The sequence below is a fragment of the Lutra lutra genome, chromosome 1, assembly GCF_902655055.1.
Source record: "Lutra lutra chromosome 1, mLutLut1.2, whole genome shotgun sequence".
NCBI lineage: Eukaryota > Metazoa > Chordata > Mammalia > Carnivora > Mustelidae > Lutra > Lutra lutra.
Genome location: NC_062278.1, coordinates 104,017,633 through 104,036,493, shown reverse-complemented (window position 1 = coordinate 104,036,493; position 18,861 = coordinate 104,017,633). Strand labels below are relative to the sequence as shown.

Genomic DNA, 18,861 nt, shown 5'->3' with positions numbered 1-18,861 from the left:
CTTAAAGGACATAATATGTGAATTACTTTCACCCTTGTCCCCTCCCACTCCTCCTCCTGGCTAGTCAATCCACTGATCCCGCTAATAGTCCCCCAAGTCTATTTCTAAGATCTACTGGGGACAGAGACATCTGAACAACACCCAAAGAATTAACCAGGGCCAAGAAAGCGACACTTGGTTGGATTAGGAGAAAGTTTTCATAATTGCAACTCACAAGAGCCATCAGCCTCTGGGCCAATCGCCCAGGTACTCAATATGGGGCAGATTTGCTCTAGAGTGATTTCATTTCAAACAACAGTCAAGTCTGCATGCATTCCATCTGTAACTACTTGTGCAACATGATCATCTGTTCAAATTTCTAATTCCTGGAGGAAATACTGCCCCAACTCCTGTCTGAGTTTCTCTACACAGCACTTGCCCACATGATTTGATAGTTCGACCCTCATTGATGCCCTTGATGCACTCCCATCTGCCCGGCTACAAACCCTGAAATCCCCTTTAGCTCCTCCCACTCCTTCATCCACTGCATATTTGGTCATTAAGTTGCTGTGTATCTTTCATCAAAATGTCTAGTGAGTTTAGTCCCACCACTCTGCCATCTCTATCCCCACTGTCATCACCCTCGTGAAAGCACCACCCTCAATATTTCAAGAGCCCTAGCCTTATTCCTATTCAAGTTCTCCCCACCTCCCAACCTTAGTCCTCATTCTCCTTCCAGGACAGCCACAGCAAATAACCACTGTCCTCGAACTGTTCCCGGGCTCCTGACTCGCCAGCCCATTGGTCTAACCTTACCAAGCCCAACCTTTCTAACCCGCAGAGGATCCAGCCTCACTTTTCAGTTGCCTGAGTAATCTCTCTTCCTCACGTACGTGCCAACCTTGGTGCCACCTCTGTGTCTCTGTCCCTTCCTACCCCAAGATGCCACTTTTCGGATCCCGTCCAGATATCCAGACCACTAACTTTTCTAGATTTTATTGATTATTCCTATATCTGAAATCTCCATTCATACATGGTAAGTGCCACACTGTTTAGAATATAATACTCTATTAAGTGCTTCAGGGTCTAACGCCATGACATCTCAGGGCTCAAGTCCCATCTGTGCCATGCACCACTCTTTGAACAAGTCCCTGAGCAAACTATGTAACCTCCCCAACTCTTAGTTTCCTCTTTTGTAAAACAAGGTGACAATAGTAATTATAATTTACAAGCCAATTACTACTGCAATTAAATGAGATAATATATATAAAAGTACCCAGTACCGTGTTTGATTCCTAGCACACACTCAAAATTGGTGCTCATACTCCGTACTATGCTAGAAACATCCACATCATATTCTTCTTTACTGTGGTCCTCTGTTTCCCTCCTAAATACCCAAACCCTCCCAGGGCAGTGTTGGGTACCTGGTAGGCTCTAAGTAAGTGTGAATACTTCCTAATTAACACAAAACAAATCATTTTATTTTTAATCTCCTCAGAGGAAGCACACATACTGTTGTGCACCTCAAGCACCACCTCTAGTTTGGAGGCATGTTCAGATTCATTAAATTCTTGTCATTATTGCATTGACCTGCTGTTCCAGCCCTAAAAATAGGTGCTCTTGTTCCCATCTTCCCTGTGCTTGGGGACAAGAGGAGTCCTGGGCTGACTGCCCATAATACTGAACATGAGCGGCAGCCCAGAGGCCCAGGCTACCTCCACAGAGACCAGCCCTCTTGTCATCTCCCCAAGGGGCACCTTGTGTGATCATGCACCAAGATCCCTCCAGCGCCCAGAGTCACAACACAAAAAACACAGAGCAAGGACCCAAGACACCTCTCCCTAGCTTGTCAAGGGTCAAGTTTATGACTTTTTAGATTATAACATGACAAAATAAAAATATGGTATTTGTTATTTTTAATAACATTTTTTATTCCAAAATAAATGTTCATGATTTTGAAAAAACAGGGACGCCTGGGTGGCTCAGTCACTTAAAAGTCCAACTCTTGATCTCAGTTCAGGTCTCAATCTCACAGGGAGTTCAAGTCCCCTGTTGGGCTGCATGCTGGGCGTGGAGCCTACTTTTAAAAAAATAAAAATAAAAAAGATAGACAAACAGAAAAGATGCAGCCTTACTAGCACAAGTGCACAAGACCCCAACTGTTCCACGTCCTCAGCAATCAGTATCCCAACCATGAGAGAGATGTACAAAGTGCTTGATGAGGACAGGAAAATTAGTGTCTAACTCAGCTTGGGGACGGGGGAGTGGTGACAGCTTTACAGAGAACATCTGAGCTGATTTTTAAGGATCAGTCTGGTGTTCCCTGGGTTGGGGGGAGGGGGTTGGGAGAAGGCATCCCAGGCCAAGGGAAGAGCATGCACCAATGCATGGAGGCTGAAAGCATGGAGCTTGTAGAACACAACGTCCCTTGGGCCAAAGGGAATGTAAGCAGAGGTTAGGAGCGAAGTGACAACACTGGCAAGGAAAGTTGGATCAACTCGGTAAACTGATTTGAGGTGCTATGTTAGGAAAGCCTGAATGGTGCTTTGAAAATATCTAGGCAGCAAAATGACATGATAAGACCATGTTTTAGAAAAACTAAGGATGGGGCCCCTGGGTGGCTCAGTGGGTTAAAGCCTCTGCCTTCGGCTCAGGTCATGATCCCAGGTCCTGGGATCGAGCCCCGCATCGGGGTCTCTGCTCAGCAGGGAACCTACTTCCCTCTCTCTCTCTCTCTCTGCCTGCCTCTCTGCCTACTTGTGATCTGCCTCTCTGTCAAATAAATAAATAAAATCTTTAAAAAAAAAAAAAGGAAGAAAGAAAAAGAAAAACTAAGGATGCAGTGCGACAGACTGAAGGAAGGCAAGGTGGTCAGTTAAGAAAATTCTTGTGCAATAGGCCAAGCAAGAAATGATGTCGGCTTGAGCCTGGGCTGTGGATAAGGAGAGAGGAGGCTACCCTGGAACCTGGTTTCTAGTCGGATGTGATATAAAAGACAGGGAGAGCTTTTAGCTTTCAGCTTGGAGGAGGCGAATGTGCGACTCTCTTAGGTGGTCCTGAATCCGGCCGGGCTCATCCGATACCAGCAGCCTCCACCATGCCGCCTAAGTTCAAACTCACCGGTGGTGAAGGCGGAGCCACGTCTGCCCTAGCCCCACAGATCGGCCTGCTGGGTGTGTCTCCAAAAAACGTTGGTAATGACATCGCCAAGGTGACCAGTGATTGGAAGATCTTAAGATTACAGTGAAACTGCCCATTCAGAACAGACAAGCCCAGACTGAAGGGGTACCTTCTGCCTGTGTCCTGATTATCAAAGCCCTCAAGGAACCACCAAGAGATAGCAAGAAACAGAAAAACACTGAGCACAGTGGAAGTATCACTTTTGATGAGATTGTCAGTATTGGTCAACAGATGCAGCACCAATCTTTAGCCAGAGAACTCTCTGGAACCATTAAAGAGATCATGGGGACTGCCCAATCTGTGGGCTGCCAAGTTGATGGTTGCCACTCTCATGACATTATAGATGACATCAACAGTGGAATGCTGTGGAATGCCCAGCTAGTTAACTACAAAGGAAAATATTTCAATAAAGGATCATTTGACCAAAATATAAATAATTAAATAAAAGATGGGGCACCTGGGTGGCTCAGTTGGTTAAGCATCTGCCTTTGGCTCAGGTCACGGTTCCAGGGTCCTGTGACTGAGCCCCATATTGGACTCTCCATTCAGTGGGGAACCTGCTTCTCCCCCTCCCTCTCCCTCTGCCTGCCACTCTGCCTACTTGTGCTCTCTCTCTGTCAAATAAATAAATAAAATATTTTTAAAAAGAAAAGAAAAGAGGGGTCCCTGGGTGGTTCAGTGGGTTAAAGCCTCTGCCTTCAGCTCTGGTCATGATCCCAGGGTCCTGGGACTGAGCCCCACATCGGGCTCTCTGCTCAGCAGCGAGCCTGCTTCCCCCACTCTCTCTGCCTGCCTCTCTGCCTGCCTCTCTGCCTACTTGTGATCTCTGTCTGTCAAATAAATAAATACAAAAAATCTTAAAAAAAAAAAAAAAGAAGAAGAAGAAAAGAAAAGAGAGGGAGATACACGCATCCCCACAGCAGCGTTATTCACAATAGGCAAAAACGGAGTCAAGCCAAGTGTCCATCAGCAGATGAATGGATAAACAAGAGGTTGTCTACACATATTACGGAATGTTACTCAGCTTTAAAAGGGAAGGAAATTCTGACACATACTACAACATGGACAAACCTTGAAAACATGGTAAGTTAAAAAAGCCCATCCCAAAAAGGTAGCTACTATATGGGCTTGCTTACATAAGGTACCTAGAGCAAATTCATAGCGACAGACAACAGAATGGTGGTTGCCAGGGGCTGGGAGGCTGGTGGGCTGGGGAGTTACTGGTTAAGGGAGACAGAGGTTCGGTTTTGCAAGATGAAGACCTCCAGAGACCTATGGTGGTGATGGTCGTGCAACAACATGAATGTCCTTTAATGCTACCAAACAGTACGCTTAAACATGGTTAAGATGGTTAAATTTATGTTATGTGCACTTTATACAATTTTTTTTAAAGTAAGAGAGGGAGTCAGAGTTGATAATATTGCACATCTCCCAGCCTGTAGCCCTAAATGAAGGGCAGTACCTTTAACTGTGCTCCAATCCACAGCAAGAACAATGCAGGGGAGTGAAAACAGAATTCAAAGCTGTGCAGATGTCCGGGCTCAATACAACTGAGGACACAATCTTTCCCGAAATGCTCCCTGACAGGACAAGCATTGTCTCTTACATTCCTAGACTCTAAAAATGATACAACTTGAAAGATAATTAACGTCAGCCAAAAAGAAACAGGAAGTGACTTCTTGATAATTCGTTTGGAAAAGCGGGATTCCAGGGTATGTGGGACAGGTTACACAAATATGTCAATTTCACTCCTTTCTGAAACACAAAGAAAAGAACAGTAAAGACATTGTGTTTTTAAAAAACATCAACCTTAGCCATGAAATCTGGAAACCAGACTGCAGATAGAGAAGCAGTACAAGACTAAGATGACAAAAAGGAACCCTATCTAGGCCTGCAGCAGAAAAAAAGATCCGATCTGATGTCCACCCCAGAACTTCCAAGAGACTCAGAATTAGTAGCCCTAGGTAACTCTACAAGCTGGGATGAGACAAGGGCTGAAGAACAATGCAGGGCAGTGAAAAGAGAATTTGCTCTCAAGAAGGAAGGTTTGAAAACCCATCTAGGTAGCAATCAGAGCCCAAATCCCTCCTGTACTCGCAGTGGACTCTCCCACACAAGCAAACCACTGGAGATTTATTATCTAGAGCAGGTAAAAACATGGGACTCAGGTATATGGGACAAGGAGCTCAGTTAGGGACAGAGGTTCCATTCTAAATACATGGAGACTTAGAGGTGTGTGTGTAATGCATGTGTATCAGTCCAGATGTGGATCAAAAATGCCAACCATTCTAGGTTTTTCAGACAGGAAGGAATTTAATACAGGGAATTAGAGGGTACATACTCATGGTTAGAGCTGTGAAAGCCAAGTTCAGAGAAATCACCACTCATGTTCAGGAAATCTAGACATACAAGCATCATAAGATACTGCATAGATTATCCCAGTTCCCCCATGGCTGAGGTGGCCTTGAGTCCCAGAAGGATACTCTGAAGCTGACAGGAAAATCCCATATCTGCCACCAGCTACTGCTATAGTAACAATGTGGCTTCTCTTTCTGAAACTCTCACTGGCAGAATAGAAATCAGAATCCTTCTCTCTGGGAGGCCTCGGTGGCTCAGTAGGTTAAGCATCTACTTTCAGCTCAGGTCATGATCCCAGAGTCCTGGGATTGAGTACCGCATCGCGCTCCCTGCTCAGTGGGGAGTCTGCTTCTCCCTTTCCCTCTGCTCCTCCCCCCTTGTGGCTCTCTTTCTCTCTCCTCTCTCAAACAAATAAATAAAAATCTTTCAAAGAAAAAAAAAGCATGCTTGGGTTGGCTCAGTTGTTTAACTGACTGCCTTCGGCTCAGGTCATGATCCTGGAGTCCCAGGATTGAGTCCCGCATCAGGGTCCCTTCTCAACAGGGAGTTTGCTTCTCCCCTTGATGCTCCCCCCTCTCATGCTCAATCTCTCAAATAAATAAATAAAATCTTAAAAAAAAAAAAGAAAGAAAGAAAAAGAATCCCTCTGTCAAAAGATTCAGGCAACTATAGCATCCAGGTTCCCAGCCCCTACAACATGCAGCATAGGAGAGGCCTAACAAAACAGGGATAAGATTAAGAACCCCCCCAAAAAAAGATTAAGAAGCAGAAGACCATATCCAGCCATATCCAATATCCAGATGCCAAGACCACCCTCGTCCTATCCTCCCACTCAGTTCCCTGCTCCCCCAGTATTGGCCGATAGACCTTCACCTTCCAGGCAGAAGATGACAAAAGTCTCCTAACCAGTCGCCAAAGGGAAAAAATCAGGATGCTAAAATTTAAGGTTCTGGAGCAAACAGCCCAGCCAGATCGCCTTCCAGTGAAGTTCACAAGTCAACAGAAGACGGAATTCCCACCTCCAAAAAGCCCAATGATTCCCAGCAAAACAGCTGCAATTTTTTTTCAAATGTCTCAAATTCTCTAAACTTTAATTTGCTTCAAAAAGAATGTACATGAGGGGTGCCCTGGGTGGCTCAGTGGGTTAAGGCCTCTGCCTTCAGCTCAAGTCATGATCCCAGGGTCCTGGGATCTAACCCCACAGTGGGCTCTCTGCTCAGCAGGGAGCCTGCTTCCTCCTCTCTCTCTCTGCCTGCTTCTCTGTGATCTCTGTCTGTCAAATAAATAAATAAAATCTTAAAAAAAAAAAAAGAATGTACCTGAGACATATGACACCGATAGCTGAGCTAAGATTAACAACCAATTATTCAATCACCACAAATGTGAAACTGTGAACCCAGAAAGGCCACAGTGCAGGTGGGATGTGTCACTAGAGTAACTGGTTGCGCCCACACTCTAGAACTCTCGAACTCTGGTTTTCAAAGTATGACCTGGAAACCTTGTCATGCACCCAAGTCCCTTGGAGTCAACTGCGAGGCAAAAACTATTTTCATAACATGAACTTATCTGCCTTTTCCACTCCTGCTCTCTCCTGAGCATACAGAGGCATTTTTAGGAGACTGCATGACATCTGGTGACACCACCACTCTAACAGCTAACAGAATGGAAGTTGTTTTAAATTTTTCTCAGTCTTCATTTCTAACAGGGTAAATATCAATAGGCAGAAACCACAAAAAAGCTCTCTGGCATCCTTGAAAATATGTAAGAGTATATAGGAGCCAAATATCTTGAGATTCGTTGCTATAAAACATTTCAGTTAGTTGCTTTTGGAAAGGAACTTTTAATATGTGAAACTAATTAGAATGAGTTTAAGTTTATATCTTCAAAGGGAAAAGAAATAGGAAATGTTTTACTATCTTAAATCTGTTGATCCCTTAGGAGGAAGATTTTTCCATATAGACCCCCAAATTAAATTATTTTTCCCTTACAAATAAGCACAAAGATGCAAGTCTCACTTCTGGAAGGTAGCATGCATACCACTACAGTAGGGAGCCCCTAACAAGAGCTGTTCCTACAAGTAAATGATCTCAAAGCCTTTCCCAGTGGCCATGTAAACCAGCCAGTACCATGAGGCCCCAGATCCCCGGAGTTTTACAAAGGAATGTGTCCTTTGGGATTGCCAAGGGATCTCAGAGCTTCAGAGAATGGGAAACAAGCTCATTTTTACAAAATCATGCTGATGCTGCAAGGGAAGGAGAGGTGTGAGGGACCGCTTATGGTGGTGTCATATCCTCTCAGGCCACCTTTTTGGTGTGTGCAGCTGCTTGTCATAGCAGGTGTGGCCAGATGTCCATGCCTCACTGCACTGGGATCTCTCTCTTCTCAGCAGCTGCTGGTTGTGGAAAGGCTCCTCAGGAATCCCCTCTGGCACAAATACAAACCTGGAAGAGGGCATTTCATCCCTGGAGCACCCCTGACCACCAGACCAGTGGATAAATACTCCCCTCTCCATGTCCCAGGTGGAGGATATCAAGGCCCATCCAACAGTTCCCCAGAGGTCCCTGGCCTGACTGAGCACCAGTGGTCCACCATGGCAGCCGGTTCAGTAACTCACTCTTGAATTGGCTTTCCTTCCTCCCCTTTGTCACTATTCCCTTGGATGTTCTTCCTCTTATATTCCCTGGGATACTTTTCCAAAATAAAGTGCCCATGGTAAGTCCCTGTCTCAGTCTTTCAGTTGACCCCAGCTAAGAGAAGGCATAACATAAGCTCTCCACCTCCAACCAGGTGGGAAGGGGCATGGTTAGCACAAGAATGGCCCAGCTCCTCCCTGATCCTAAAGCTTGGTAGAAGGCTTCACATCTAGCAGATGTTTTAAAATGACTAGTTAAGTAAAAAGAGACTGAAATCATGGCCAGCTATGGAAGAGAGACTACAAATAACTGCTGTGTTGTATGACACAGACTCTAATGTGGATTTCAGAGGAAACAATGAAGTCTCAAGCAGAAGATGATCAAGACAGGAGGGTGTTTCTGAAAAGGAGATGAATCTTTGCCACTGGAAACCCAGAGACTGACCTCCCTGGTGCTGGCAGCCTAGAAGGTGAGGGGATGTGGGAGGGCAGAGTACATTCAGATGACTGAGGAGTTCAACAACCAAGGGATGAGTAGATTTTACATCGTGGGCCGTGAAGCCTTATGAGGAAAAGTGTGGACCAATGTCTCCACTTAACCACACCAAACTTTCTACATACCCAAGACAATCAAACACTTGGGCTTGACTCTTTATCTCTTTCTTTTCTTCCTAGAGTGATTATGATTTGTCCAGGCATACTTTACACATTAATTTATTTATTCCACAAAACAACCTTGTGAGGTAGGTTCTATTATTACCCCCCACTTAACAGATGGAGAACCTGGAACATAGAGAAGTTACACAGGTGGGAGACAGAACTGGGGATGAACCCCACCAGTCTGGCTCTCTCTCACACTTTGTCCCCCACAGTCAATAAAGTCACCACATCCCACATGATAAGCCCACATGATTCCTTTCGCACTGTTTCCCATATGTTGTATCCTTAGCATTTTTGGAACCTATAACCACAGGTAATTCATACATTTCCTAGGCATTTAGTTGGGTTCCTGGTGTATATGTATGTGTCAGATGTTGGGCCAGCTGCGGGGGATAAAGATGCAAAGGACTCACTCTCCAAGAAGGTCCCATTACATACCTTGCAAGATGAGCCATGTCATGGAGAGGTGAACCTACAGGTCAAGGCGGGAAGGTGGGCCTGGGCTGAAATCGGGATGAATTGGTAGGCAAAAAGCACAAATTCTCACTCATCCCAAAAGTGTCACTGAGAATCTGCCCTGTGCTAAGCCCTAGAAGGTAGGAAGGAAGGAGAAGGACACCGAAATGAGTTACTACACAGTCCCACTCAATCCTCATACTCACACAGGTAAGGAATAGCAAAGCTGGTCACACCAGGCCTTAGACATGATCTGTAATAAAAAATGATCAATTCCGTCTCCCTCTAACACCACTTTAAGTCACATAACTTATAGTAGTCTTCCATAACTGACCATATTAAATCAAGTTCCTGTTTTAGGTATTCAAGGCTCTAATCTTCTACTCTCCACTTGGTTATGACCTCGCTACTCATTAAATCAATTTTTTTCTTCCCACTACATTACAAGCAAATAAGAAAAAAATATTCACACTTTATGTGTTTGTCCACATGTGATTTACCTTTCTAGATGTTGGACTTATTTCTATCCGTCTTTATCTATGGCCGTTTTCAAAAGTATCCAATGATTTTTTTTTCCCCACTCACATTGCTTTGTTCTTTCCTCTACCACAGTCCCATGGCACCTGTAGACTAAAGTCTCTGGGGTGTTTGGCACCATTGGATTTTACTCTTGTATGGTTCTTACAGCCATGTGTGTATGAGCTGGCACATAGTAGGTGCTCAAGAACCCGTATCTGATTCATGATGAAGTGTTAAGTACCATAGGGAAAGATCTCCCATGATCACACACTGTGCTTTAATATAACTTGTTATAAAACCTTCTTTCTCTTTCTCTCATAGATGATGAAATATACTGATTCATCGGCCTTGTAAATAAGCCCAGTCTCCAGAAGGAATTACTGTGATATGAATGAAATCATCATTTTATGCTGGACATGATGCTTCTAGAATAGTGTATGGCACACCATTAACTCCCAGGAACTATTTGTGGAAGTGAATTAAAATAATCAGCTTTATTTTACACCTACCACATATTTTATAATACGGTAAAAGTTTCCAATAACAAAATTGGTAAGATGAATTTGAAGAGCAGCCCTGATCAAACATAGAAAAAGTAGTTTCATCCACTCCAAACATTGTACTATCCTAAAAGACTAGGCCACTTTCTTTTTCCCGTTTCCTGGACTTCACAATCTATGACTTGCTTAAGTTAGTTAAGACCATCAGTCCTCTCCACCCTTAGGAGCTACTAGTGGGAACCTGCCCATCACTGGACACAAAATCTGAAAATGGCATTTTCAAATACTTTGTGGAGAATACAATTCAATGACACTCCTGACAGTCACTTTAAGTAGTGTGATCATAATATACTAAGTATATAAATACAACCATCTCATTCTACTTAGACCTTTTAAAAGAAAGTAAGTAATTTTAAAAGTTAAATTTTTATCCCCCAAATGATCCGGAATTAACATAAAAGAAAAACCGAATATCGTAGGGAGGATACGAATTCTGGGACTCCAGTATATAACGAACAAAAACGCTTTGAAATCAGTCAATATCAATCTAGCAGACAGTGAATTTGGAAAATTTGCCTCTCGTTTGGGCTTTATTTTTTTTTTTCCCTCCAACAATACTCTACATAAATGTGAGTAAAATGTGATAGACTATTGTTTGAAACCTGCCTCAGTCCCTCTAATCCATGCACCTCCCGGGTCGCATTGAGATCTGCCGGGTGACACATGAGATCTAAAGTGGGTGGATAAAAATAACCTGGTCCTCAAAAAGACATGATAAACGCCAGACAGCTGAGTCACTTTGAAGCCCATCTGACTCTGGAAAGGGACATTCACCCTCCTTTTCCTTGTCGCACATATACATGCCACCTGGTGAAAACTACCACCAACCGCCCGGGGTGTAAGGCGGTGATCTGTCGTAGCTTCCCCCCTCCGGTCTCAGGTCACGACCCGCGGCTAAACTTTTAATAATTTACACTAATGCATTTCGGCCCAGGCGATGCACGTAGAGCAGTAAGAGGAACGATTGAAAGAAACCGTAGTAATCCAGCAGACCCCCTATTTGCCGCCCCGTTGGAGGGACCCGAAGGTTTCTTCTGACATTCTAACGGGAAGAACAGGAGTGGGGAGCAACGGAAAGTGGAAGAAGAAAAGCCCAGCGAGGACATCAGAATTGCCTAGGAGTGGGAGTCCCTGGGCAAAGCAAACGGTCCCAGAAAAAGAAGGGCTGTGTGTGCCGGGGGCGGGGGGTGGGGATCGAGGCGGTCCACCCAGCCGCCCTCCGCTCTCGCCCCCAGGGAGGACGCAAACCATCCGCAACGCGCGGCTGAGCTCGGGGAACTCTTCCATTGGATCTGTCTTTCAAACGGTGGCGGGGTTGGGGCCGGGCAGCTGGGACCTGGGGCCCTGTCAGCCTGGGAAGGCTGGCGGAGCAAGCCCCGCGGCGCCCCGGTCTTCAGCTGCAGCAGCCTCGGGGAAAGCAGCGCCCCGCACGCAGGAGGCGCTCCCTCGGCGTCTGCCGAACTGCAGCGCCCCGGAGCCAACTCCGCCGCCGGGGGAGGAGGTCCCGGGCTGCCACTGCGCATCTTCTCCCCCGGCTTCACGTGCCGCCCAGTTCCGCGGCTCGCGGCCGCCACAGGCCGCGGGCACCCGGACCCTCCCCCGAGGCGCCGCGAACGCCGCCGAGCCTCACTTACGGGGGAGTCGTATGAGAAGGCGCACTCGTTCTTGTACACCCTGTCCCCCGACCTGGGCACGCGGATCGTGGGCATGTGAGGCACCAGCAGCTCGCCGATGTCTCCTGCAGCCATCTTCCTGCTGCCGCTGCCGCCCGGCATGCCGAAGAGGGCTCCCCGGCGCTGCATGGCCGCGGCGTGCACCCGAGCGGAGCCGAGCCGGGTCGGGCCGGAGCGCTGGGTCTGCCCGCGGCGGCGGCGGCGGAGGCGGGCTGCGCGGGCGACGGGAGCCGAGCCGGGGCTGGCGGGCGGAGAGGGCCGCGGGGCGGGAACGGGCACCGGGGGCCTGGGGCGGGCGGGCGGGCGGGGGTGTGGGGGACGCTGCTATTTTTAATCCAATGGCGAATCGCCGGCCCAGCTGCAGCGTCAGGCGGGGCGCTGGGGAGCACCAGCCGCAGCGCGCCGGGGAGGGGGCCCTGGAGAGGGGCCCTGCTCGGGGATCCGGGGGCGCGGGGGGCGGCGAATGAGCCCCCCCACCCCCGGCACGGGAGCTGGCAGCGAGCGGGGTGCTCCCCTCGCCCCCGACGGCGGGCTGCGGTGGGGCACCCCCACGGTGTTTTCTACCCTAGATCGATAGGTTGCGAAAGGGCAACTCCAAGGCAGCTAACACAAAGAGCAGGATTTGGGGGTTTAAAAACCGCTTGCTTTTAAAACAACTGCAGATAAAAGCGGGGACTTCCCCCGCCTGGGTAGGGGTGGGACTCGATGTGCAAATCTGGATTGCACAGCGTCGGGCCCAAATCTAAATTTGCGCTGTGCACTTAGGTGTTACCCTCACTAAACCTTGTTCCCCACTTTTTTTTTTTTTTTAACATCTAAAGCTTATTAAAAGAGAATAGAATAGGATCCAGTGAGGATGGACGTGGATTTTTGCAGTAATACAGATTTCCTTCTTACGTATAGTGAGGAGGATCAAGATCTTTTTCGCGCGGGGAGTAGCTTTATATTTTTCTCTTTGGAACGTATTTTGCTTGATTTGTGCGAGGCTCCGCGTCGTACGTTGAATAGCCTGATTTGAGCATCTTATTCAGACTCACGATTTCCTGTGTTTCAGGTCCAATTCCTCAAAATAAACAATGAATGGGGTAGGGGGGAGGCGAATAATTTGCCGAACAGAGCTTGCAACACAGCGTACTCTCATTTTCTCCAAAAAATTCTTAAAACACAGGTTCAATTCCGCTGAGGTTTCCTAACTATACCCAATGGAAAGGACAGGGTACCCACGGATTCCTGCCAATTAATGGAACGCAGTAATGACAAAAAAAAAAAAAAATAGTGAATAAAATTGTTGGTTTCTGTAAGACTCTCCTAAACAAATCAGACTGTCTTTAAAATCATTTTCCCCCTCCCATTATCTCTGCAACTCTGCCTGATTCTGCAGATGTGTCGGTTTCAGCTGGGAGATGGCAAGGGTACCTAGAATCTGATAGGAAGATGAGCCCCTCTCTTGCCCTGCTCTCCTAAATTTTCATCCTGTCAAGCAAGGCTCAAGCACACCTCACGTTCAGGTTCACCGATGATGCTTGCTTGTCCAATTACAGAGAAAAAGTTTTTTCAACAACATTCAAAACCTACAGTTCAAAATATTTCTAGATTAAATATAATTTAAATCGAGACACCGTTTTTCACCCTTCAGACTGATTAAGATATGTTGAGTTGGCCTACCTATGGGAAATAGGCTTTCATATGTTGGTGGGAATAAAAATAGTAAACAGTAACAGTATCAACTTTAATTTTATATGCATACACTGTTTCCCCAACAAGTCCTCATCGGGACATTTATGTTACAGATAACTTCACACTGTGTAAGGATTCTTGTTAGAGCATTGTTTATAGTAACAAAAGACTGGGAACAGCCTGAAGGTGCCTATGTAGGAAGTGGTTAAAATATAGCACTGTTGAGAAGAATGCAGCACCAGGTGTGAGCTGATGTGGAGCAATTTCCACATAGATGAAATTTCCAATAGATGAGAAAAGCAAAGTGAAAATCCACGTGTAAAAGCAAGGAATGCATGCATGCAAGGCACTCTGGTACACCCAGGATGCCACAGGTGTTCTGTCCAATTGGTTGTGTCTATGGTAAATATTGTATTTATTTACACACACATACATACACACACAGAGGCTACATTTTGTGTGTGTGTGTGTGTGTGTGTTTGGCCTTAAGATGTCTCTAAAAGACTACATAAGAAACTAATGTCAATCAGGCTCTGTGGAGAGGAACACAAAGCCTGAGAGTAGAGAGGAACCTACTGCCAGTCTTTACCTTTCTGTACTATTTACATTTTTATTATGTGCAAGTGTTGCTTTAAAAAATAATTAAAACTCAATTATGCGAACACTCTAAGTTCAATAACCAGTTAATACGTTTGTAGTATATTAGTCTCACATGCTTACAATGCTTATACAATATTGCAACTGGGTAAAAATCAACACACATTTTGATAAGACTGGAAAGACATGTAAAATTTAAATAGTTCATGTTTAGAATTTGGTTATAAGATTTTGTTTCTATTTTCAAAATTTCTTCAAAGATGTTATGTTTGTTTTGTAATAGAAGCATTTTTAAAAAGATCTTTAAAATTTATTTATTCATTTGAGACAGAGAAAGAGAGAGAGCATAAGCAGGGTGAGAGGCAGAGGGAGAGAAGCAAATTCTCCACTGAGCTGGGAGCAGATATGGGGGTCCATGGGGTAATCAATCCCAGGACCCAGAGATTATGACCTGAGCCAGAGGGAGAGGCTTAATCATCTGAGCTACCCAGGCACCCCTATAATACAAAAATTTATTGAGACAAAAAGTTAGAAAAACTTGAATGAATTTAAACAATGTCTTAATCATGCCATTTTAGGGGGAAAAAATCTGGTTCAATTACTGGAACTATTTGACTAAATTTTGCAAATTCTACATAAAGACTACTTCATTGAAATAAGTTTCCAATTAGCAATAATGGTGCCTCAGATGAAACCTCATTGACTCCAACACTGCCACTGCGTGAATTTCAACCAGACAATTTGACTAACGGACTGGTTTGTACATGCAGATCTTGATGAAAGAGCAGGAATAAAGCGAGGATGGGTAAACAATTCTCACTTCCAACATAAGTCCACAGTCTTGCTGAAGAGATGTCAGAAGACCTAAGACTAAGAACTAACTTTTGCCACATCAACTGTTGAAGTCACCACATCACTCTGCTGCTCAAAAGCCTCCTCACGGGGCACGCCTGGGTGACTCAGTGTTTTAAGCCTCTGCCTTCTACTCAGGTCCTGATTTCAGGGTCCTGGGATAGAACCCCGCATTGGGCTCTCTGCTCAGTGGGAAGCCTGCTCCCCCCCGCCCCCCCGCCTGCTGCTCTGCCTACTTGTGATCTCTGTCTGTCAAATAAATAAATAAAATCTTAAAAAAAAAAAAAAAAAGCCTCCTTGCATGTCATTTGAAGTGAGCCCGCATTCAAGGACCTCGCCCTTGGCACTCTTTCAGACTTCAGTCCCCCACCTACTTCTGGTAAGCTCAATTATATTGTCCCCAAGAATAAATGCACTTGTCTCCTAGCCTTGGTTGAAAGCTCTCCGCTCTCATTTCAGCCTTTCAAGCCTTTTCTGATATAGGCTCCAACCCTTGGGGACCAATCTTAAATACAGACCAGCCCCTGTTGCCTGTACCCATCACAGCATTCTGCCATATGACGTCTTTTGTACGTTATTTAATTAGTCAGGGTTCCATATCTTTTCCCTTTATATAGATAACACACTCTGAACGAAGCTAATTCTCTTAGTATCCTTACACAATGTGGACTATTGCCCACCCAGAAAGGTACCGCTCTGTTTATTTTAGGCACTCAATAATAAGTACCTACCAAGTGAATGACTCACATCTGTGACACTGTAATAGATATGTTTTGCAGTCAGTTTGTGTCTTTTAAGTAAAATTCATGGTTTCACAAATGTTCCCCGAACTGACACAGGTTACATTAAGACGTGACATGAATGTTGCTGTGACTAATGCCAAAAGGGGGAATTGGGGAAATCTACAGAGAAAAAAGATACCTTAATTATTTCAATTAATGGAATAGCTCCTGACCTCAGATGCCTTCCGATAGTGTGCAGTGATCTAGTCAAGCCGTATATGGTGATAGCTTGTTGTGGAGACACAGCCCTCAAATGCTCTATCCTGGCAGATAGCCTCTGCAGGAAGCACTGGTTATTAAGTGTAAAACAATAGGTCACTGCTTAAGAAATGTAATACATTTTCCATTTGAGAAAATTCTATATAACCATCTAAACTCACATGATATAAGAATATTCATTGACATGGAAAAATGTTTACTATAATGCAAACTTCAAGGACAGGTTATAAATGAGCATATACACTAATATTCTATTTAAATACATACACACACATAATCCATAGTCATAGCAGAGAAAAGAGGTTCGATTGGAATAGGCCATATGTTAATGGTGGTTATCTCTAAGTGAAAAACAAAGTTGTTTGTGCTTTACTGAGTTATTTAGATGTTTTGCATTAACTATCCATTTATTTTTCTTAATAAGGAGAGATGTTAACTGTTTGCACTACCACTGTTTATGTCAATTTCTTTTTCATCTGCCCTCTTTCTAACTTGCCTGTCCTCTTCACCACCCATATATAAAACTAAGCAAGTTTCTTCTGGTAGGTTTATGGGCAATCTGGGTAACTAGAAGATAGGTTCACACTGGAATGAACAAACTCCTTAAACAACTGTTAACGTCAAGATTAGGTAAGCTGTTACTCAGTTTGAGAGGAAATCTGAGATCCCTGTTCATCTTTTTGGGTTCTGTGATGTGTAATACTCACCACAGTTCTTCCAGAAGCCTGACTCATGAGTTACTCATAGAGATAGGTAGGCATAGCATACAGCCTTTCAGGCCAATCTGACACAATCCCTACTCATGCCCACTTACCATTTCCATGTGCACATAAGAAGACATGGCCTCCGTTCAGGTGTAGAAAACCCTGTTGTAAACACAGTAAAAAAAATTTATATATATATATACATATATATAATATATATAATATTATATATAATATTAATATATAATATATAATTATATATTATATTATATTAATATAATATAATATATATACACACACACATATACATACATACATATAGACACTATATATATATATATATATATACACACACACACACACACATATATATACACACACACATATATATACACACATACAGACACACAGACATATACACACCATGGGGCCACATGCCACTTTTCAGGTTTGCTAGTAAAGCAGGTTACCTAAATATGGTACATATTGGTTCCAAAATCCAAAGAAACTCATCAAACACTGTGCCTCATTCTTTTTTTTTTTTAATTATTTATTTATTAGAGAGAGAGAGGGAGAGCATAAGCTGGAGTTGGGGCAGGGTACCACAAAGAGGGAGAAGGGGAAGAAGGTTTGCTGCTCAGCAAGGAGCCCAAAATAGAGCGGGGGTTCCATCCCATGATCCTGAGATCATGACCTGAGCTAAAAGCAGATGCTTAACCAACTGAGACACTCAGGTGCCCCATGCCTCATTCTTAGAGATAGGGAGCTCAAGATGAAGAACTTGACCTTCATTCTATTATTATCAAACTCCCCTCAGGAATTTCACTGGGATGGCAAGACCCTATTTTTCTCAGAAGATATCTTATCCTCTGTCACAGGACCCCTGCCTCTTCCTGCTGTCCAGGTCCTGTGTGCACATTGTCATCACTGTAGGTATTAATATGATGTCATATAGATATTGATGGCCAAGATTGGGAGTCAGCACACTGCAGTCCGTGGACCAAATCCAGCCTGCAGTTTGCTTTTGTAAATAAAGTTCTGTTGGAACCTAACCACATTCATCCATTTACATATTGTCTATGACTGCTTTTGTATTACATGACTGCTTGTTGTATTGTGTATGACTGCTTTTTGTATTACAGAAACCGTATGGACCCAGGATGTTCCTATCCAACTCTCTACAGGAAAATTTTGGCAACCCCTGGTCAAGATCTTTACAGGTTATATGTTATGATCCATAATTGGAGAATTGGCATGACCTTGGACTTGTGCTGCTTATCCTCCAGGTGATGGCAGACCTGTTTGTCTGAACAGAGCAAACACCTTCACCAGATCGGTAGCTGCATACTGAATGCCAGGAGATGTACTAATTTGCTTCAGTAAGGAGATCATCTCTGGAATATCAGCCAAGTTGAAATCACCACCTTGTTAACTTTACCACAGTTCACCATCATTCTCCATTCTAATGGGGAAAGTAATAGAAATGATGGGGGGAAGAAGGGGAATATGACAGCAATCCCCAGTTCTGTCTTCCTGGTCTTTGATACTGGCACGAATTCCTGCTGTTCCACTTGAAGTGCAGCTGTGTTTCATGTTTAGACTCCTGTTAGAGAAAGAGAACATCAATGGCATCTTCTTGGTCTTTCCTTCTACAGTAATGATTACTCCACAGGTAAGGGAGTCACTGTGGAGATTCTACAATTCGCTAAGGTTACGTATTCTCAAAATACTTTCAAGAACTGGAGTGCTACCCACAGGATGAGCTTGGGTCCCTCTGTGCCTACCACGAGGTGAGCGGGATCAGAAGCTCGTATATCATCTATTCCCAATAAGCCTTTCCTCTGGCAGGTAGGAATGGCATTCTACCAGACTGTAGATTCCATCAGAATCTATTTCTATTAGTCTCTATTTCTAATAGAAATAGAAATAGACGTATTTCTATTTCTATTAGTCTCTAAAAAGTTTGGATATTTCTCATTCTCCAGGGCACAGTTACTAGGGGAGTGGCTGCAG

The 18,861-nt window shown here is 44.4% G+C and overlaps 1 protein-coding gene and 2 pseudogenes across 2 annotated transcripts in view; 1 reads left to right on the top strand and 2 right to left on the bottom strand.

Moving 5' to 3' along the window:
• USP13 (ubiquitin specific peptidase 13) overlaps window positions 1-12,288 on the bottom strand; it is a 111,609-nt gene extending 99,321 nt beyond the window's left edge. The window contains exon 1 of one of the 2 annotated variants that reach the window (XM_047731115.1): window positions 11,979-12,288. In XM_047731115.1, the coding sequence (XP_047587071.1) occupies window positions 11,979-12,146 (168 nt within the window). In that variant the 5' untranslated portion in view covers window positions 12,147-12,288. Of the gene's footprint in view, window positions 1-2,237; window positions 2,243-11,978 lie in introns of those variants that run through there. The other variant, XM_047731129.1, reaches the window with a different exon arrangement.
• On the top strand, window positions 1,074-3,545 carry LOC125087700 (60S ribosomal protein L12-like; annotated as a pseudogene).
• A 2,612-nt stretch (window positions 12,289-14,900) lies between the features above and the next one.
• LOC125089507 (uncharacterized) lies at window positions 14,901-15,020 on the bottom strand (annotated as a pseudogene).
• Between the last annotated feature and the right edge of the window lie 3,841 nt (window positions 15,021-18,861).